Source organism: Lygodium microphyllum, chromosome 26, assembly GCF_053477565.2.
Source record: "Lygodium microphyllum isolate KBCC chromosome 26, Lygodium_microphyllum_v1.1.10, whole genome shotgun sequence".
NCBI classification, from domain to species: Eukaryota; Viridiplantae; Streptophyta; class Polypodiopsida; order Schizaeales; family Lygodiaceae; genus Lygodium; species Lygodium microphyllum.
This window is the reverse complement of record NC_141160.1, coordinates 129,370,163-129,388,660: the sequence shown is the minus strand read 5'-3', so window position 1 is coordinate 129,388,660 and position 18,498 is coordinate 129,370,163. Positions and strand designations below refer to the sequence as shown.

The 18,498-nt window shown below is 43.3% G+C and overlaps 1 protein-coding gene across 4 annotated transcripts in view; it reads left to right on the top strand.

The window, feature by feature from the left end:
• The window catches only part of LOC148013795 (protein S-acyltransferase 8-like), a 63,685-nt gene that overhangs the window by 9,467 nt on the left and 35,720 nt on the right, over positions 1-18,498 (top strand). For 3 of the 4 annotated variants that reach the window (XM_087667766.1, XM_087667767.1, XM_087667768.1), the window contains 2 exons: positions 8,697-8,879; positions 9,030-9,338. In XM_087667766.1, the coding sequence (XP_087523892.1) occupies positions 8,697-8,879; positions 9,030-9,338 (492 nt within the window). The remainder of the gene's footprint in view (positions 1-8,696; positions 8,880-9,029; positions 9,339-18,498) is intronic. The other variant, XM_087667769.1, reaches the window with a different exon arrangement.

Genomic DNA, 18,498 nt, shown 5'->3' with positions numbered 1-18,498 from the left:
AAAATGTTCCCAGCCTTTAGCTGATTTGATTCAATGACCTGACTTGCTCCTTTCAGATGGCAATTGGTTGGATTGCCACATCACCTTCATGCTTCAATTTTTTTGCTGCTTCAGACACACCAATCCAAGGTTTGGAGTTGCGAAAACATGTGGCCTTGATGGGGCATGCCAAATCCACTAGAATCAAAGAGCATCAGCATGCCCTCTCTCCACCCTTATGTGAAGAAATGCTCCAAACGCAAAAAGCACAAAACCAATCGTATGACAAAGCACCGACTGATAAACTCAGAACACAGTTAGGGTTAGGATAACTCAAAGATAGTGAACACAATGAATAATAAAGTGAATGAATAATGAATATACAGTGCTCATTGAGCAAACACACTATGCAGTGAATACTAAACCTCGAACTCTCGTGTCTCTAGGATCAAGGTAGAGGTTATGAGCTGTAGTGTGTGGCGTATGCCGAATAGATCTTGAATCGCATTTTCAAAGGTAGCCTTCGAGTGTTGAACACTAGCAAACACAGCCAAAGAAGGTTGGATTTGATGTCGATGACAATGTAGAAGAGAGAAATACTAAAAACGGAGAGACTTGAGAAGAGAAAATTTAAACGACAATTGTTAGGTGCAAATGCAGCAGATAGAGATGAGAGAAGGTTAGGGTGGCAGCTAGGAACTGAAAACACAACATTCAGAAGAGAGAGAGAGATCAGGGCGACAGTTCCTGGTTGATGGTGTTAGCACTAGGTGTTGATGTCAATATCAAACTACATGCGATAGCTCCTAGGACCTGGCGACAGCTGCAAACAAGTGATAAAGGCTGAAATTAGGCACTAGATGGTAGTAGATGACCAATGGAAGCTCTGACTGTGATGTCCTCCACGAGCAAGGTGTGAGCAACAGAGATACAGCTTCTGAAACCTGCAAAAATGAGATCAAGCAAGAGTGGTGGGTTACATGCCTATTTATAGAAAGTTTGGGGCACCCAAATTAGTTTTTTGCATGTGGGACACTCTCTCTAGGATTGTGTTTCTTTTAAAATAAGAGGTTTGCTTCATTACTTAAACATGTTTTGGGGCTATTTTAGTCAAGCTAGTGCATTTTTAGCTCAACACCCCCTCTTAGGCTCAAAATTGAGCCATGAGAAATAAGCCCTTAATATAGATTTTCTTTTGCCCCAAGATGTCCCACCCCAAAGTAGCTAGAGCATCAAGCAAAGGGTGCATGTCAGCTGCCCAGTGACCTACCAAGACTACAGAGGCGATGATTATCTTACCAAGGGAGTCCAAGTGATCACCCCAAATAAGCCAGGGCATTGGACCAAGGATGTGTGTTGGTTGCCCAAGGGTCTACCAAGTCCTGCAAAGATGAATGGAGTCAGCGATGGATTTTTGATTTTTTAAATTTTTATTTATTTTTGTTGAGGGTTGTTGGTGTGATTTGTTCAAAAGATTTAGCATTAAGTGATGGTTTCAAAGCGATTTTTATTCCATCGAGTCATCTTGCCTCGAAGTACGGAAAAATAAGGATGGATAGCTCCACTACCTTCACACATTTAGAGAAAAGGATGGAGCTAAAACATCCGAGCCTTCTACCTCTACTCCAGCAATTACCCATGAGTCAATGTTTCTTCATATTGTTGAGTTGGAGGAGCTTTCTTCAATGGTTGCCTCGTCTTTTGAGAGGCCTTGGCTGGTTGATAGTGGAGCTTCTATTCATATGACTCCACGAGGTGATTTATTGTAGGATCTATGCCGTTCTGAGGGTTCTATCACTATTGGTGACATTGTTTCGGTGCCTATTTGTGGTGTTGGCATGTTGCCTTTGTTTCTCGACCACGGGTCGAACTCCCTTTCAGAGGCCCTTTATGTTCTAGATTTGGGCTTTCCACTCTTCTCAGTTTATGGCCTTACTAGGCTTGGTACCTGGGTTGTCTTCACCAAGTAGGCCGTATGTATTGAGGATTCTTCTACAGGGGTTGTTATCACGACAGGTTAGCAACAAGAGAGCGGGCTTTATAGGTTCCATTTGTTAGCGAGTCATCTCTCAGATAGGCATGCGCCACGTGGCAGGCATGCACCACATGGCAGACAATGTGGCAAGTAGTTGGCCAAGTGCCACATGGCTTGCAGTCGGCTGCATTAATTGCAGCTGACCTGCATTCTTTTGGCCATTATTTTTAGCCTATTTATAGGCTTTTGTCTCCATAGTCTCAGTTAGTTGTGTCCCACAGATTTCAGGCTGCAAACCGTGGAGACTACCCTCAGGGCTGTTGGAGACTAAGATCTTTGAGGTGGAGACATACGTAGACATTCTCTTTGCACACGTGTATAATTCTACCCTCAGGGCTGATGGAGACTGAGATCTTTGAGGTGGAGACATACGTAGACATTCTCTTTGCACCCGTGTATAATCCTGCATCCTTATAGAACATTCTTCATTTTGCAGATTTTCTGCATTTCACAGTCTCTTTCTCTCTCTCTCTCTTTTCTCTCTCTGTTCACTTTGTCTTGGTCATTTGCTTCTGCATTGCTTCACTCTAACATGGTATCAGAGCACTAAAGGACCCATCTGAAGAGGAGATTTCAGTGTTACACAAGGCTGCATTTTCAGCGTTCAAGTGCGAGCAAGTGGGCTGTGCATCAGAACAAGGCTGAGGCGAGCATGGGCGTACGAGAAAGGAGAAGATTTTATTGTTTTTTGCTGTTAGAGAAGGAAGAATGCTGCGCTTTAGGCCTTCAAGTGCAAATCTTACCTTTTCATCGCCTTCGACAAGTGAAGGAGTGGGATGAGCGAACCATAGCCCTAGCCGGCTGTATTTTCATAGTCAGAGGGGGACTGTTCTTTGTGTTTTGTACAGGCATTGTAGATGAAGATGTCTTCTGAGGCCAAGATAGAGTTTCAGGCGATCATAGACCAGAAGGTGCTCATTTTACCAGCTCTTCCATTAGATCAAAAGCTCGATGACGAGAATTACCGCATCTGGTGGGTTAAGATGCTTGCCTTTTTGGAGTCCTATGATCTGGCGGAGCTTGTCATGGAGGCTATTCATCGTCCTTCTTCGTGCAAGACAAGTCCAAACTCTCTTCCAATGATAAGGTGGAGTTGGCAAAGACTCAGGCACATTGGGACAAACTCAATGCTTGCATTCACTCGTTTTTATTTCACTCATGTACTACAACTATTATCTCTCATATTGAGCATTCGATGATGGCCCGAGAGATATGGATGGAGTTGGATAAGATATACAATAGGATGACCGTCATGAAGTGAGTTTCTTTGGAAGTGCAGAAGCAGACCATGAGTGTCAACAAGTTATCTTCTATGTGGGAGCATATCAACAAACTGAGGTAGCTCCAGATGTAGGTACAAAATGCCGGGAAGGTGATCACTTCTGAAGACATGGTGATAACTCTTCTTTCACAATTACCACCCCTCTTCAATGGTTTTTATCCCGTCTTGCTTGCTTCAGGGCGGTTTGAGACTCTTTGGTGGGAAGAGTTGGTTCCTATGGTCTTGGACCAAGAGGAGCAACTAAAAGGAAACAATGCTTCAAAATCTGAGGCCTTGGTTGGTCAGTCCTCTCAAAAGAAGGGAAGGACCAAAAGGAGGAGGAGGAGGAAAAATCTAAGAAGGACAAAGACAAGGAGTCTACTTATCACATTTGTGGCAAAACAGGTCACTGGAAGAAGGATTGCCTTGACAAGGAGAAATCTTCAAAGGATTCCAAAACTGTGGCTGCTCCCTCATTAGTTGCTTTCCTCCATTTGGAGGTGGTTGAGGATTCGACCCGATGGCTTCTGATGTTGCGTTGCCGGCTCCACACACTCGGGAGTGGATTGTTGCCAGTGGTGCCTCCTAGCACATGACTCCTTCTTCAGCAGGTGTTGCTCATTTGCGGCCTTCCCATGGTCAAATTCTCATTGGTGATAGTTCGTCCATTCCTATACAGGGACGAGGCAACATGCATCTTATTCCAAATGGATGTGGTGGTGCTCATACCTTCGAGGTACTTTATGTGCCAGCTTTGGGGTACCATCTTCTTTCGATGCACAAGGTTTGTGCCCTTGGCCTTTTGGTCGAATTTGATGTGCTTTTTGGATTCTTGATCGAGGATCAAGACAGGTTCTTTCTTCAAGTTATGAGGAGAATGGAGTCTACAAGTTGCGGTCTTCTTCTGCCTTGACTTCTCTTCTTCTTACCTCACAAACTCAATCCAAGCTTTGGCATGCTCGGTTTGGCCACCTCAATTATGATTACCTTCGGAAGGTATCAAAGGGACAGTTTGTTCGAGGATTGCCGGATATTGTGGTGAGCTAGTAGCCTTGTGTATCCTGGATCCGTGGGAAGCAGACTTGTGATGTTGTTCCCGGCAAGGTTTTGAGGCGGTCTTCAACACCCTTGGAGCTTGTTTCTACATATCTTTGTGGACCGATGAGGATGGAGTCCCTTAGAGGGAGCTTGTATTTCATGCTAATTATGGATGATTACAGCAAGATGACTTGGGCTTACTTCTTAAAGCTGAAGTCGGAGGCTTTCTCTTACTTTAAGGTTTGGTTGCTCTTTGACGAGAACCGATTGGACTGGAAGGTGAAGACCTTACGATCGGATAAGGGTGGAGAATTTGTTTCTAATGAGTTTGCTCGTTTTTGTGCAGATTGTGGTATTCACCAAGAGTTTGCCAATACAAACACCCCTCAGGAGAATGGCATCTTTGAGTGGAAGAATCACAGTGTGATCAAGATGGCCCGTACTTTACCAACATTAAATGCTAGTTAGCCATATTTTTTGCCCCAGATTTTAGGTCGACTAGTTTTTGGGATTTTTGGCTATTTATAGCCATTTTCCACTTGGCAGTCAATTCGATTATCATCTTCTCGCCTTCCTTGGTAGGTGCACTATCCGACTCCGTCATCTTCCTCCGTCTCCAACGCTGTTGTCATCATCAGCTTGATCTAGTGCCCTCACTAACGCTGTGGGCTGCGTGCAGAGACTGATCAATCCTCCTTCAGTATTCAACATTTGTTCGTTGTTTAGTGCAAGTTTCTTTTCTTATTCTCTTGTAGATTGTCTCTCTCTCTTTCTCTTTGTTCGAGATAACTCTCACTATTGGGACATGATGGCCTTGTCCAAATGTTGGCTGGGGCACTATAGAATGATCGGATGGTCGACTAGGTAATGCTATAGAGGCAAATGGTGATACCAAACGATCCACACTTGAGTATGTTTGGGATGCACTCCCAAAGGGATATTCCGAAAGTGCATGTGGGGAAGGTCAGAGCCTCCGTCTTAGTTACACCACCCGAAAATGGGTATGTAGAAGTCTTAAAGGCTGTGCATAAATGTGTAGAACCCCTCGGTGTGGTGTGTGGTGATGGATAATGTGGTGCACTTAATGGAAGTGGAAAGAAAGGTGCAGTGGAAAATGAGGGAGGGATGGGTGGGAGCCCAAATAGATTTGTGATGGATATTATTGTGGGAAACATTGTAGGTTCCTTTTGTCCATTAAATGCATCAAATAAAGATGCACCTACTCCATATTGACCATGAGAAATAAAAACATTTGAAGGAAAAGGAAGGGTAGGAATGCTTACAAGTTCTTCTTTTAGCTTCTTACCTAGTTTTGAGTTCATGAAGAAATACTTGTCTTTCTTATTACTCATGAACCAAAGCTTGTTTTGAAGAGCCTCTTCTTGATGAGCACCTCCTGATCCAATAGAAAATATAGAATCAGTTGGCATAGAACGTAAAATGTAGGTTCGTACTTGCCATTGGAGAAAAGTAGCGTGGAAGTGATGTGTAATCCGAGCCAGGTTCCACTTGCGGATGGCCTGTCTGTAGTGGAGATTCCGAAGGCCCTGTATGATCATTAGTTCTGTGCACCAAATCTAAAGGAGAAAACTCAGGCTTGCCTTTAACCTCCTGTGGAGCCCTATGCATAAGGATGAGATCATACTCAACGGCAGAAATTTGATAGTCTATGGATTCCATGGTAGTCCGATGGTTCTTCGTCCATGTCAAATCGGGCAGTAGCAAGCTGGGAGGTCCACTCTTGATCGTTTCTGTCCATGTTTGGCTGTGGAGATTGGAGCGGTGTTGTGAATGTGTTCGAAGTCATCAGACCCTTTTGTTGTTCTTGCTTTTGTGAATGAGCTTTCTAATCAAAGGCCAAGGTTTTTTAGAGAGTATAAAGCTTTGATACCATGTGAAGAAATGCTCTAAATGCAAAAAGCACAAAATGAATCGTACGACAAAGCAATGTGAATGATAAACTCAGAACATAGTCAAAGGACTCTATATGAACAAGCTTCAACATTAATGAAAACAGGTAGAATAGGAAGAAGGCTTGAAATCCTCATAGCCACATAATCATGATACATTGATGCAGTCAGCAGCTGTTAACAACATGAAATGTCAACACAAAAAATGTCACACATTGATAAATCAGTGCCCAAATCTAGGATCATGACAATAGTGCTGGCAGAGGCACACCAAAGCATGAACAAGAGGTTCATGGACCACACACATCAAGCACACACCACCTGTACAGATTCACAATGCAAGAGCTTGTGCAAGCTACTGAGTCATCCAGATGACTGCATACTCATGCCTTCGACAGCAACAGCAGCTTTTTTGCCAAGCCAGATAATCGTGTGGTGCACTTCAGTCCCACCACTATCCAGCAATGGAACAATGAGCTACAGAAACAGGAAACACAGAGCCAATAAACACCGCGAAAGCTAGATAGGTCATGCAGCCAACCAAACTTATAATCACAACACCTGTTCACCTGCCACAGCAACATCAGAGAACACATATTACCAAGCAACATCAGACAATCACAAATATGATCAAGCAATCATGAAAGATGCATACCTCCTCCAGCAAACCTAAACATCTGATACCATGCTGGAAGAGTAATAAACATCAATGGAATAATGAAAGTGACAGTACACAAATTGTAAATTGGAATTGGATTTCGCCATAATGATGAAAAAGTGTACAACAGTTAAGTGCACACACACCATAGGCTCTCTCTTTTTTTTTCCGTAAAACCATAGGCTCTCTCTCTCTCTCTCTCTCTCTCTCTCTCTCTCTCTCTCTCGTCTCCAGACAAGCATGAGACATTGACTTCAGCTATACGTCGTCCTTTTATAAACAAAGAGGTGGGATGACAGACAAGAAAGGCTCGAGAAAATTTGTCCATGGTTTAGAGTTTGGGTGCCCATGAAGTTGTGAAATGACCACTCTCCTAGTGCTAATGTTTTGATTACTTGGTATGTTAGACTACAGGGATGCTTATTCATTGTTTGTAAGGTATTTGTGCTCAAGTATAAGTAAATACACCGCAGCACTCATGACCACCTATATGCCAAAGAGAGAAGATCTGAATGTGGTGGTGTTTTAGTATCCATTCTTCATGGTGGGTCTCTTAGGGCATGCTAATCATGAGGATTCTATATGGTTCGTTATGCTTGGTTCCCCTATATTCCATTCTTTATTGCTAGTTAGAGACCTTTCCCTGTGTCATTGTTTCTTGTGTTGTTATGCTTTCATGGATCTCGTTCATGAGTCACAACATTCTAGTTATTTTGATTCTCTTGTTGTGGGCTATTCTAACTTGATGCCCCACTACACTATGCTGCTGCACCTTCTCTGCCACTGGCCAAATCTCCGTGCAGCTGATGATCTTTCCAGGAGCTCCAGAGCAATCTTGTATTGCAAGGATGTGCTACCCGCACCACTGAACTGCTCCGACAACTGGTTCTGTTTCTCTCAGTGAGATACACTTAAGAGTAGAGAATGGAGGCATATTTACCTTTAGTTTGGAGTTTGATTTGAAGATTTGTTATGTGGCACTCTTTTACCTTCTCAACAGCCATCCTCTCCTAGCTCGGCATTGACTTTGTTAATAAAGGGGAGGGTAGCAAGGACATTGTGTGTACCTTCCTTGTGTATTTGAATTGCTTCCTAGTATGGAGTTGTATCAAACAATCCAGACATTTCACTTTTGTCTTTGTTATTACTGGACAACGGATGTCCAAAGCTCAAGATGAGTGAGAATGATCTGTGGTACTGGAGTGAACAGTGGAGAACACTTCAAGTAGGGAGTATTTCCTTAACTACAAACAATCATGACTGCAATGGGGAGAATACAGCAGTAACTACTGGGGGCTGTCCCATGAGTGTTCTCCCTCTGCCACTGCAAAACAGGAGTATTTGTTTTATTGGTCCTTGGGAAAGATGCACTACAAATGGCTGATGCAGTTCCTTGTAACTTTTTATGTTCTGGGACTTTCAGGTTATATGTATATATCACATTTGACAATTTTTGTGATCTTATAGACCTTATTGCCTTGTTTTCAGAAATGCAAATCCTTCTCTTCTCCTTGTCTTAGAACTTGTATTTGACATCATAAGACCATATTGTCAAAATATACACAAAAGGAATGTTTCTCAGGTTAGTTGTTTCAGAGCTTTGAACTTTTATAATCCTGGTCTTATTGAACACCTAGTAAGTATAACTTCTTTATTCAGAGCTTTGAACTTTTATAATTCTGGTCTTATTGAACACCTAGTAAATATAACTTCTATATTCATGATTACACAGTTGATTCAAGCTAGAATTTTTCCCCGCAAACTATACTTGAAGATGTGTGTTTGATATATTTGTGCCATGCCTTGCTTTTGTAGAGGTTCTTTTTGGGAGGAAGATTGATTTTTGGTCCAGATGTACGGTCACTGTTATTGACGATTGTGATGATCCTTGCACCTGCTGCTGTTTTCTACAAGTTTGTGGCACTTGATCTTTTGGAAATGCTTCCTGGACATTGGGGGTTAACAGTCATGGTTGTGGCAGGTGCACTTATAGTTTTTGTATGTCTGCTGACCTTCAATGCAAGTTGGGTGCATTTAACTACATAGGCTTTTATATTTTAACTGCATAGGTATCCGCTCTTGGTAGGGTATCAATTATTGATTAGGAGCCAGAAACTTCTCACTGGATGCAAACCTATCTGTGTGCAGGTTTTACTTTTTTTATTTCTGACGTCGAGTAGAGATCCTGGTATTGTTCCTCGCAATAAACATCCTCCAGAGCCTGACAATGATTTTGACATGAGCAACGTACATTCCGATTGCAATGGAAGGCAGACTCCATATTTGAGACTACCCAGAACCAAAGATGTGATTGTAAATGGCATTGCAGTGAAGATCAAATATTGTGATACTTGCATGTTGTACAGGCCTCCCCGGTGTTCCCACTGCTCCATCTGCAACAATTGCGTTGAACGGTTCGATCATCATTGCCCATGGGTGGGACAATGCATAGGGCAAGTATGCTTCTCGAAGTGACCACCCTATCAAGTTATGTGAATATGCTAACAAGTTGGGTTCGTTTGTCAAAACTTAAAGACTTCATATTTTAATAGAGATGTTGTATTTTCTTAGTAGAAGACAGCCTCAAAATTCAAAGATAAGAGAGTGACTGTGACTAGTTTTTCAGATACGACTATTTTGCTTTAGAGGGGATGCATTGTAGGCCTTCAGGCTTTTTAACCAATGGAGGGGTCTTCTTTTGGGGCGGAAAACAGAGCACACAAGACATAAGCATTTTTGGGACAAGGATGCTAATCAAAACATTTTCAGACGGAGTGTATACCATCCCAACTTTGCCAATGCAAGGTTGCCACATCTGGCTGCTCTCAAGTATGCTGAGAGATAGTAAAGGAGGGAGTGAGAAGCAGGGCAGCCCCAGAGAACCTGATGCACTGTTTCCTGAAGTGCCTGACAACATACACCAGTGAGTCCTACTAGGCCCTGCCTTGCCAGGAATCTGGTGATTGGAAAGGCATGAACCAAACAAAGCCATATGAGCATTCTTGATTTGGAAGGAAGCTTGCTTTTCAAAATCTTGTGAAGATGCTTCTGCCACCATTTCAATGGTTTATCTATATGCCACAAAGCATTAACATGCACCTGAATCCATGGAGGAGAGATGATAAGAAGATAAACCAATTTAGCAGTCAATGTAGGCAAAGGCAGAGTGGGACTGGCCTGCTGCAAACTGAAATCCAATATTTTCAAATGCTGATCCAAAGGAGGAATGGACTCCAAAAGGGACAAAAGATTTTTAATCTTATGACAAATTGACCAATAGTGCATTCCAAGATCATGTGTGGCAGAAGCAGCCATACATGACCACACGTGACCGGTCATCAACCACATCATCTATTGAATTCATGTTTTATTTTGCTCTAAAATATGCACTTCTCGGCTCCTGAACATCCAATGGCTCAATAAATACTCTACTCCAATGCATACTTTCTAGGCACAAAGAATTGGCTTGCCACATTTGTTGAGGGGTCCATCTTAGTGGAGAATGGACAGTCTGGAATCTTGCCCTAAGTGGCTAATTATTACTTCCCAACGAGAGGTCATCCAATTGCCAAAGGCTGGCACTGACATTGGCTTGCATAGAGCCACAAGCATAATAGACCAAGGCTGCTTTTGTTGCACAAATTCTGGCAACAACGTAGCTTTTTGGCTAATGCATGATTATTGATATTGAAAACAGTAAACCACCATTCGTATTTGGGCAGCATCTACATCAAGATACACACAATTTGACAAGAAAACACATCCAAACAACATGCAAAACTGAATTTATAAGTAGTACCTACTGGCCTGATAAAAAATACAGCTGACTAAGGATGTTGGAATGGAAATTGCGGCTATTGTAGTAATAATCTAGAGTTGTGGAGGTGCTATTTGAGGCTAGAAATAGGTGTGAAGGAAACTGCTAGAGTTTGCATTGAGGACACACAGAGTGTACGACCACGACAGAAACACAAAGAGACAGACATAGACACAGAGGGTGAAACCAGCCATCCTTCTTGGAATGGGTGGTGATAACCTGATTGAAGAGTTAATTACAGCAATAAATAAATGCACATAAAATGAATTACACACTTTACCATAACATTCTTGGACAGTAGACACCCTGTTGGCCCCAAAATTGGCGCCCCTTGCAGTATTTCTTTAGCTTTCATTCAATTGGAAGGAGTACAACTTGAGATTCTTCAATCTCCTCCTGCTAACCAATTGCTCTTGCTGTCATAAATGACCAGCAAGCCTTTTGGGTCATTTGCCCCTTGATTCACCCAGGACTTCTTCTCCAATTTGAAGCTTGGCTGGCCAAATGCTGCCTCAAATCAATTTGGGATGGGCTGGCTCTTGAAATCCCTTGATAATCTTCAATTATCAGCTGCTGATTTCAGTCCCTTGAGCCTTTAATCTCTGGCACGAATCCCAAGGTGGTTGCTAAACCCTAATTTTTGCTGTAAATTAGGGTGGTTTATTGTAGAAATTACAGATCAGCCCACTAAAAATGGCTGAGATCTCCTCCGAATGGCTAAGAATTTCTGAGAATGGCTGAGCATAGGTTGAAGGAGATGAGAGAATGCTGTAGAGAGAGAAAATTCTGTGATTTGTCGCGAAGAACTGATCAAAATCAGCTGCTGCCCTGCTGTACCAGCCCCAAACGGACACACCAACAACAATAGGAGCATCAGAGACTGTGATCTTCAGGAGAAAGTGTATCACCAGCAATTGCCAGCTTCCTAAGGTCAAGAATATGCAATCTCCATCAACAAAATGGTCTCCAATGGCTGGGAAATGGCCCCAAAAGCTGGCAGGAACAGTCCAACACCTCTTTTCAACAGCTCCAAAATGAAAAAACGAGATTTCCCTCTCCCTTCAGCCCTATTTAGCCTTTCCCCCACTTGCATGGGAAAGTTTTGCCAAGTGGCAGCTTTCTTAATCCATTTTTAGCAATTTCAATTTTCAGAATTAATTAATTCTGAAAATTAATTCAGCCTTTAATCCATGACCAGAAAATTGACCTTGCCCATCCAATTAATTCCATCCAAAAATTAATTGGCTAGGCCATTTGCAATCCAAAGTGGTCCCATGCATTAATTGATCCTTAGACATGCATTAATCCATTAATTAATGCCTAGGCCCTAGTGTCTCCACTGACACTTAATGGCCAATAATGGTCCTAGGGGCAAATTGACACCAAAATTCACCTAGAATCTAACAAGTGTAACTTGTTGCAACTTTTGCCTTTGACACCCATCTTTTTCACAAGGTCCTTGGCTCTTCAACTGTAAAAAAAAAAGTAGCTTGCACTCATATGTGCAACACATGTGCATCTTTTAATTGCACATTTGATTAATCCTTTAATCAAATGTCAATCAAACATAAGCAAGCATCAAATTTTCACATCCTCGTGACAGAGGGCAAAACTCAAACTCTAAATGCAAAACTCAAAACTCAAACACAAATAGAAGAAGGGAGAGAGAGAACACAACTCTGAAGTGAATGAATGCTGTAAATGAATGTAAGAGTGTACAGTGTGCTCAAGGGCAGAGCAATGCCAGAGTGTGACGTCCATCGAAGACGGATCCCAAGTCTATGACCACCAGTTGGAGTGTAGGAGTGCTGAATAGTGAATGGCAGCAGGCTGGTTACCAAAACGCAGTAGTCTGGAGGTTGAAAACCGGTAAACACAGCAGTGTACCACCGATCAGAGGTTGGAAACTGTGCACAGTCTGCTGTAAACAGCAGGCTGAAATAGTGTCTGAGAGTGTCAGGGTCTGCAATGCTGGAAATGTCAGGGTCTGCACAGTCGATGATGGCTGGACAACAGATGGAGGCGGGCTGTAGGCTGGAAACTGGGCGCCAACAACAACAGATGGTGTGTGGGCTGGTGTAACCTGCAAACAAGGATGACGAGTGAATGGGAGCAGCCTGTCTATTTATAGATGTGGAAGGGTGTCCCAAAAATTAGGGTTTCCACTAAACTCTCTCTAACTACTCGCCGTTTTAGGGTTTTACTCTAAAAGAGCATTTTTAGTGTATTTTGGAGCTGTTTAAGAGGCTGATCAGCAAGAAATGCACGTTTTAGCTCAACACCCCCTCTCGGGCCCAAAACTGAGCTGAAACGTTAGGCCAGCCATTGTGATGTTTATGTAACCCAAGGCATCCCATCCCAAAGCAGCCAAGGCATCGGACAAAGGGTGCACGTGCCAAGCCCTACAAAGGCGGATGAAACTACATGGATTAAAAAAAAAAAAAAGTGAAGTAAATTTGATGGGATGCGGTTGATTGAGTAAAAGTGACCCAGAAGACGGGAGTAGGGAGGGTACACCCAACACATCACAAAACAGTACAAGCTAACCCATCCACTCAAGGTGTCGATGACGAGGAAAAATAGGTGATGAGGTATCCATGTGATGAAGAAGGATAGTGGTGTGGTACAAACAGCCGCCGCTGGTGGAAACAGCTTAGGATCCGCGCAAGTGGTGCTTTGCACAATGAGATGCAAAGTATGCTACATGCTGAAGAATGCTCATGCAGTAGGTGCCACTTGGATAGTGTCCCTCGTGGGAAAATTGTTCACTTGCCCAAGCGCCCTAGTACAAGGATGATGTAATCATGCAATGCAAAGGGTAAGGTACAACAGGGGGAAGAAGCCGATGTCGAAGACAAAGTGCTGAAGCCTATAGAATACCAAGAAGGGTAGGAATCCTCTCTCAACCTGGATGTAGATGCCGAAGAAGGAAGAGGAGCCTGATCTCCGTCTTCATATGGTGCCGAGAACCATAAGTAATGAAAGAAGATGAAGTGGATGAAGCACCCCGCTAGAAAAGCAAGGTAGAAGTCACCGCCATGATAGTATTGAGAGAGATGCTGCACGATCCGCCTCGGGAGGGGATAATGCCATGACCACCATGATAGCATCGAGAGAGATGCTGTACGCTCCGCCTCGAGAGAGGAAAATGCCATGCTGGAAGAAGAGCAAGCACTCCTAGGATGATGAAACCGTGAAAGGACGGTGTGCATCCCCACGTCTTTGACAGGTTGACATACAGTGGCTACTCTGCAAAGCATTATGCTTACATGACAAAAGTGATGGAGAGCAAAGAACCAAGTACATATGGTGAAGCAGTGAAAGATGAGAACTGGTGTGCAGTTATGGATGAAGAAATGAATGCCTTGGCTGAAAATAAGACATGGGATCTTGTGCCACTGCCTGAAGGAAAAAAGACCATTGGTTGCAAATGGGTCTATAAAAACAAATGCAAGTCAGATGGTAGTGTGGAGAGATACAAAGCATGGCTGGTTGCTAAGGGGTATGCCCAACAGTATGGACTTGATTATGAGGAAACATTCAGCCCTGTTGCCAAGATGGCAACCATACGCACCGTGATTGCTTTGGCTGCTGCTAGAGGCTGGAAATTGCAATAGATGGACGTGAAGAATGCCTTTCTTGATGGTGACTTAGCAGAGGATGTCTATATGGTTCAGCCGGAAGGGTATGTTCACCCTGATTTTCAGCATTATGTATGCAGGCTGAAAAAGGCATTGTATGGGCTGAAGCAGGCTCCGAGAGCTTGGCATGCTAGGATCAGTAACTACTTGCAGAGATTGGGATTTGCTATTGGTAGGGCTGATCACAGCCTATTTACAAAGAAGACTGATAGTGGCTTGGTAGTGCTGGTCATATAGGTTGATGATTTGATAATCACTGGTGATGATGACTTGGGCATACAGCATGTAATGAAGATGCTGAAATCTGAATTTGACATGAAGGACCTAGGAGAATTGAAGTATTTCTTGGGCATTGAGGTAGTTCTAGCTGAAAATGATTTATGGCTGATGCAGAAGCACTATGCCATGGAAATGCTGAAGAAGTATGGCATGGCCGAATGCAAGCCATTGGATACACCTCTTGATCAGAATGTCAAGCTAGACATGAGCACTGGAGCTGAAGTAGAGGATGTGACTATGTACAGGCAGATGGTTGGCAGTCTGATTTACTTGACCATCACTAGGCCTGACTTGAGCTATGCTATAGGGCTCATAAGCGAGTTTATGCAGAAGCCCAGAAAGCCGCACTTGGATGCAGTTAGACGCATTATGAGATATGTTAAGTCCACTGTAGAGTATGGGCTGTTTTCTGTCAGAGATAAGCCCTTGAAACTCATTGGATACACGGATGCAGATTGGGCAGGATGCTCATATGATTGTAGATCTACGAGTGGATATGCTTTTGGCTTTGGAAGTGGCATGATCAACTGGAGCAGCAAGAAGCAACCAACGGTTACATTGTCTAGTACTGAGGCAGAGTACAGGGGTGCTGCATTGGCAGCATGCGAGATTTCATGGCTGCTCAAGCTTATGGCTGATTTGGATATACAGGTAGATGCTCCAGTGAAGTTACTATGCGATAATCTGAGTAGTGTACTCTTGGCCATGAATCCGATATATCATGCCAGAACGAAACACATAGAGGTACACTACCACTTCATCAGAGAGATGGTTCTTGCAGGACGAGTTGATCTCATGCATGTGAAGACTGATGAGCAGGTTGCAGATATCTTTACCAAGTCTTTGGGTAAAGATAAGTTCAGTGTTTTTAGACAGCTGCTTGGTGTGCAGATGTTGTCTTGAGCTTGAGGGGGAGTGTTAAGACTTCAAGCTCGATCTACTATCTTTGGTATGACCATACCCAACACTTGAGTTGTCCAGTTGTATTACATGATGCGGACATTAAATAAGTTGGTGGTTAGGACTTAGCTGTTTGGTGTGAATGGTCCTAGACCTTAAGTTGTAACTATTCTCTTTAGTGATGTGTGGAATGGAAATATTGAAGAAATGTGTGAGAGCTCATTGCTCTACACTGTTGAGTCCAACCCTCTGTCTTTGTTTCAGATGCGTGGGCGTGCGGGAAGGAAGTCCAGTTGGTGAATTTGCTGCAGGTTGTTGCTATTTGAAGTTGAAGAGCAAGAAGGCTGTGTTTTTGGCCTTCCATTGCAGATTTTACCTTTTCATTGCCTCTGGCAGCTGAAGAAGGTTCGGGAAGCGGAGGAAAGAGCCCTAGCAGACTGTGTCTTCACAGTTAGAGGGGGCTACTTTTGTGTTTATGCATGCATTGCATGTGAAAATGTCTACAGAGACCGACCTGGAGTTCCAGGCGATCATGGACTGGAAGGTGCTTGTTCTCCTGGCTCTTCCATCGGATCAGAAGCTTGATGGTGACAATTACCGCATCTGGCGTGTGATGATGTTGGCCATTTTGGAGTCTTATGATTTGGCGGAGCTTGTGATGGAGGAGATTAACCGGCCCTTGGTGAGAGATGAGTCCAAACTCTCTTCCAATGCTCGTGCGGAGTTGACCAAGGCCCAGTCTCATTGGGACAAATTGAATGCCCGGATTCGTTCTTTTCTTTTTCTGTCTTATACTACAACTGTGATAGCTCACATCGAGCACTTGACAGTGGCTCGAGAGATATGGCTGGAGCTCGACCAGATGTATAACTGGATGACCCTAACGAAAAGGGTTTCTTTGGAGGTGCAGATGCGGACCTTGTTCGTGAATAAGTCTTCTTCGCTTTGGGAACACATCAACAAGCTTCAACAGTTTCAGATGTAGGTTTAAAATGCGGGGAAGCCTATTTCCTCTGAAGACATGGCGATCACTTTATTGTCCCAATTGCCGCCACGATTCGATACTTTTTATTATGCTCTTATTGCATCAGGGTGAGAGTCAACTCTTCAATGGGAAGAGTTGGTTCCTATGGTCTTGGACCAAGAGGAACAATTGAAGGGACAGAATGCTTCCAAATCGGAGGCATTGGTTGGTCAAGCCTCTCAAAAGAAGGGGAAGGATCAAAAGAAGAAGAAGAAGGAGGACAACAAATCCAAGAAGCACAAGGAGAAGGAATCGACCTGCCATATTTGTGGTAAGACCGGTTATTGGAAGAAGGATTGTCTCAACAAGGGCAAGAAGTGTTAGAAGATAGGCAAGGGAACCCGCCATAAGGAAGGGTGTATGAGGGCAGATGGGTGTGAATGGTCTGAAGAACAGGGAAAACCCTAACCCTAGCCAGGCAGAGGCTATATAAACAGCCTATGGGTCACTATTAAAGATAGAGATAGAGTGTACCCAAGTTGTACTTTGAGCAACTTAGTAAACAAGATTTTGTTCTTGTACTTTGAGCTCCTATCTCCCTCTTGTGCACACTTTTCTTGCTGCAACTCTGGTTTTCCACATGGTATCAGAGCCTCCTCTGATCCTTTCAGCTTCCTCAAACCTCAGACTCACTAAGTGCACAAGAAAATCTTCTTTTCTCTCATCTTGGACCTTCAAACTCATAGCCAGCTTGACCCCCTAACCTTGGAGGACCTGGGGAAGCCAAAGGAGAGCGTTTCAGCTCTTGGCTTCAACTAAGAACTTCTTCCTTGAGAGAAGGCGACCAATCCTGGCACATCAAAGAGCAACATTGGGCAGCGTGGAAGACGGCATTGAGGAAATTGTCAGATTGGCGCAAATCTGAATAGTCGGGTAGTTCGTACGGCGGCGCGTCCTGTAGATAGCATACGCAATGATGGCAACGACCATGGGGCTTTGATAGCCTCCCAAGTGGGCTATCTCCACCCAAGAGGGTTTCTTGAAATTCTTCTTCTGCTGCTCCCACATAGTCAAGCCCTAACTGTGGGTTTCATGGCAGCCATAGCCCCAAGCTTGAAAGCTTGACGTTCATGTTTTTTTTCATCTTCTGCTGTCACTAATAGTGATTTTTATCATTGAGTTATCTTTTCCAGAGTCAGTTACTGATCTGGAAACTCCATTTCAGAGGTTCTTTCACTTGGTAGGGCATCACTAAGCTCATCAAGACCGACATCTACCATCTCTAGTATTATAAACTAGAGATGAGTGCTTGTAAGCACTAAAGCACATTGTTCAATCATTTTGCTACTAGTATTTACTCAATCTGAGTTTTTCATCAGAAAATTAAAACCATTAAGTGCTCTACTTCATTTTGTAAGGCTATGTGTGCAACTATAGACACATAGACCATCCTATCCTAAACTTGTATTGCTTGCTACATATCATGTGTGGTTTCTTTCAAATACCTTGGTCAATGAAATCAGAGAGATGAGTGTCAGTGTACTCTCCTCGGAGTCATCAGCAACAAGCATTGAAATCATAGACCGTCCTTGTTCAACACAAGGTTCATCTACTAAACCATACCACAAGGAGTCAGAAGTCCAGTCTAGGTTCACATCATTGAAGCCTAAAAAGACCATTAAACCTTGGAAGAAGATTGCACATAAAAAAAGACCACCAAAGTCATATTTTGAAGTACTACATATGTATGATTTTCAGCCTTTCTCTTCATTGCAATTTTGAATATCAATTGTTTGTAAGGGTGTCCTTGATTTGCTTCCGCATTCATTGGTAAGTTTGTAAGGTACTAGACACTGCCCTTGTGTTAGCAAGTGGTAAGACCTTCCCAATGGCCACAACCTATGCTGATGTCCGCTCTCAAATTCGTAAATTTGATGGCAAAGATTTCCACCCATGGCAGGTACTTATCAAGTACAAGATGATGGAGAGAGGGTATTTGCCTCTCATTCAAGGCAC